Source organism: Mus caroli, chromosome 2 (genome assembly GCF_900094665.2).
Source record: "Mus caroli chromosome 2, CAROLI_EIJ_v1.1, whole genome shotgun sequence".
NCBI lineage: Eukaryota > Metazoa > Chordata > Mammalia > Rodentia > Muridae > Mus > Mus caroli.
Genome location: NC_034571.1, coordinates 105,053,797 through 105,056,906, shown reverse-complemented (window position 1 = coordinate 105,056,906; position 3,110 = coordinate 105,053,797). Strand labels below are relative to the sequence as shown.

At 36.1% G+C, this 3,110-nt stretch overlaps 1 protein-coding gene across 1 annotated transcript; it reads left to right on the top strand.

Annotated features, from left to right (window-relative positions):
- The first annotated feature begins 207 nt into the window (after nucleotides 1-207).
- On the top strand, nucleotides 208-1,146 carry LOC110289550 (olfactory receptor 4F3/4F16/4F29-like). The gene has a single exon (XM_021155813.1). It carries the CDS (start codon nucleotides 208-210, stop codon nucleotides 1,144-1,146), a length of 939 nt encoding a protein of 312 aa, XP_021011472.1.
- Nucleotides 1,147-3,110: the final 1,964 nt, after the last annotated feature.

The following is a 3,110-nucleotide window of genomic DNA, read 5'->3' as shown; positions in this document are numbered from 1 at the left end:
AGTATTTGTAATTTGCAGTCCCCTGATAAATATCCATGTAAGCACTTGCTCATATATCTATTCATCTTTATGATAGAGGTTTATTGATGAATCAAAAAAGATTTTCATAACCTTGAGTTCTATCTTTTTGTGGACTATTAACATAATTATTATATCTTTCAGTTTCCTTGTAGCACTGTTCTTCAGGTAGCACTGACAACAGTAGCAATGGAAGGAACAAATCGCTCTGTTGTGTCAGAATTTATGTTTGTGGGACTCACCAACTCCTGGAAGATGCAAGTGCTTCTCTTTGTGTTTGCTTCGGTGTTTTATATGGCTAGCATGATGGGAAACTCCCTCATCATTTTCACAGTGGTTTCTGACCCTCACTTACATTCTCCCATGTACTTCTTGTTGGCCAATCTTTCCTTCATTGATTTAGGTGTTTCATGTGTCACTTGTCCCAAGATGATTTATGACCTGTTCAGAAAGCACAAAGTCATCTCCTTTAGAGGTTGTATCACTCAAATCTTTTTCATCCATGTCATTGGTGGTGTGGAGGTGGTGTTGCTCATAGGCATGGCATATGATAGATATGTAGCCATATGTAAGCCTCTCCATTATCTGACCATTATGAATGCAAAAATGTGCATTTTCATCTTAGTGTCTGCCTGGGTGGTTGGCCTTATGCATTCTCTGGTTCAATTTGTTTACATAGTAAATTTACCATTCTGTGGACCAAATATTTTGGACAGCTTTTACTGTGACCTTCCTCGGTTCATCAGACTTGCTTGTGTAGATACCAACCAATTAGAATTAATGGTTTCAGCCAATAGTGGCTTCATCTCTGTAGGCTCCTTTTTCATACTAGTCATATCTTATATTGTCATAATAGTCACTGTCCAGAAACATTCCTCAAGCGGTTCTTCCAAAGCTTTGTCCACACTTTCTGCTCATATCTCTGTTGTGGTCCTGTTCTTTGGTCCTTTGATATTTGTCTATACATGGCCTTCCCCCTCCACACACCTGGATAAGTACCTGGCTATATTTGATGCAGTTGGTACTCCTTTTCTGAACCCTGTGATCTACACACTGAGGAATCAAGATATGAAGACAGCTATGAAAAGAGTTTGCAGACAGCTATTAAAATATGGGAAGATCTCCTAAGTGACTGCAGTGTGAACATTCATCACTGAACACAGTATATCGCTGATCAATTTTAGTGACAATCACTTTCCCTGGTAGAATTTGTTTACCTACACTGATAGTTCAGTGACTTGTCTTCTATGAGGAGAGATTTAAATTTTTCCTGACAATGAGGAATGAAATTTATATTTATCAAACAAAGATTATAATATTGCAGAATTCAATTCTCAAATAATATTTTTGTGTGTATGTGTGAAGTTTACTTTGAATTGTATGGAAGATGGAAAAGTTCTTTAAAGCCTAAAAAAGAAAGAGAAACATGTTTTCCCTTCTTGTCTCAGTCTGTATGTCTTTCCATCTCTCTCTGTGAACGTAAATTCCATACACATAGGGCTTACTGGCAGCACTTCATGTAAAATATACAAATTGACATTCATCTGGGTCATATTTTCTATTTTCTGTACAGTGCATACACTGTAGCCATTCTTTTGATTGTCTGTGATGTTATTCAAAGTGTTTAGTGTCTGCAACCATACACACTTGATACACACAAATATAAACTGTCCAGTTAACATCATGACAGTCAAATTTATAAATTTATTCATCTTTTTTCTTTTTTACTGTTTTCTCATATTATTTTTTCATTTTATATTTCTATGTCAGAATTCAGCACAATTTGCATGATATTATAGAGATGCAAATGAAGTAATAGCATTTTTTAATCAGTTGGTACAGTATATGTACTTAGGTATCCCATAAACACATTGTATATGCTAACTTATCCTGACACTACAGAGGCTAGCCATCAACCCCACCATTGAAATTGGAGGCATTGAGAGACACAACATTAACTATCTTTGGTCTCCATCTCATGTTTATTTTTCCTTATGGAATTCTAGTGCTGCTAGCTTTGCATCTAGAATGAGGTTACAACCTTCCTGAGACAGTTTTGTGTGTTGAAAATTAGGTAAATCTAGTTCCTGTGAGCAATCATTTATTGTAGATCATTAAATCTTTCCCACTTCACAGATTCAACAATGAGTGAGATAGTCTCTACATGTCTGCTAGCTTAAGAATATGTGAGTTCATAGAATGCTTCATTCAAGTCACACACAAGAACTTGCACAAAGTCTTCTTTGACTAGGGGACATATTTTATACCAAATGAAACATAACACAAAATTCATTAGTGTACAGATGTGTGCCATCGCAAGAAACTGACTGTAGGTTTAGTGACATAGTTTACTCACAAAGGGAATTATAGCACCACACCCCAGGGCTATGTGCTCTCCAATAGAAGATAAAGAACGTCCATTATAACCTGTAGAAATAGCTGGGGTATTCTCCTATTTACATCTCCTATTGTCTCATCCTGTTAAGGAGTTATAGATTTGACTGTTGATTATAGATATCCTCAGAGCATTATAGGTGAAATAACACTGGTCCTGGCTTTCTTTATAATTTTCTTATGTCCTCATAAATCTTCTCAAACTATTACATAATTTCTTCAGTAGATTGTCTTGTCTTACTCATTACAGCAGTTTGTCTTCCTGTTTGAACCCTGAATAAATTCTCATAATACCTATAGAACAATGAAAAGAAAGTGAGTCTGTATGCATTTATAAAGGCATATAAACATTTTATAAATGCAAAGCCTAAGAAAGTCCTAGAAAAGTACGTACTACATGATGCTGTCTAAAGAAATATAGGCAGAGACTTCAAATTGAGGGCCACAAAAAAAAGGTGTTTGACTTTATTTGTGATGAAGTTTTAAAATGAGAATAGGAGAGCAAGGAAACAAGGCCTTCTAAACACAGTAGGACTGATACACACATGAATTTACACAGACTGCGGTAGCATGCACAGTACCTGTAACAATGTTGGACCAGATGGAGTCCCAGCACTGAGAGGGGAAATGGACAAAAGCTACATAGCTGGATAGCTTAATACAGAGCTATCTCCAGTTGGTAATATCTCAGAAATGAA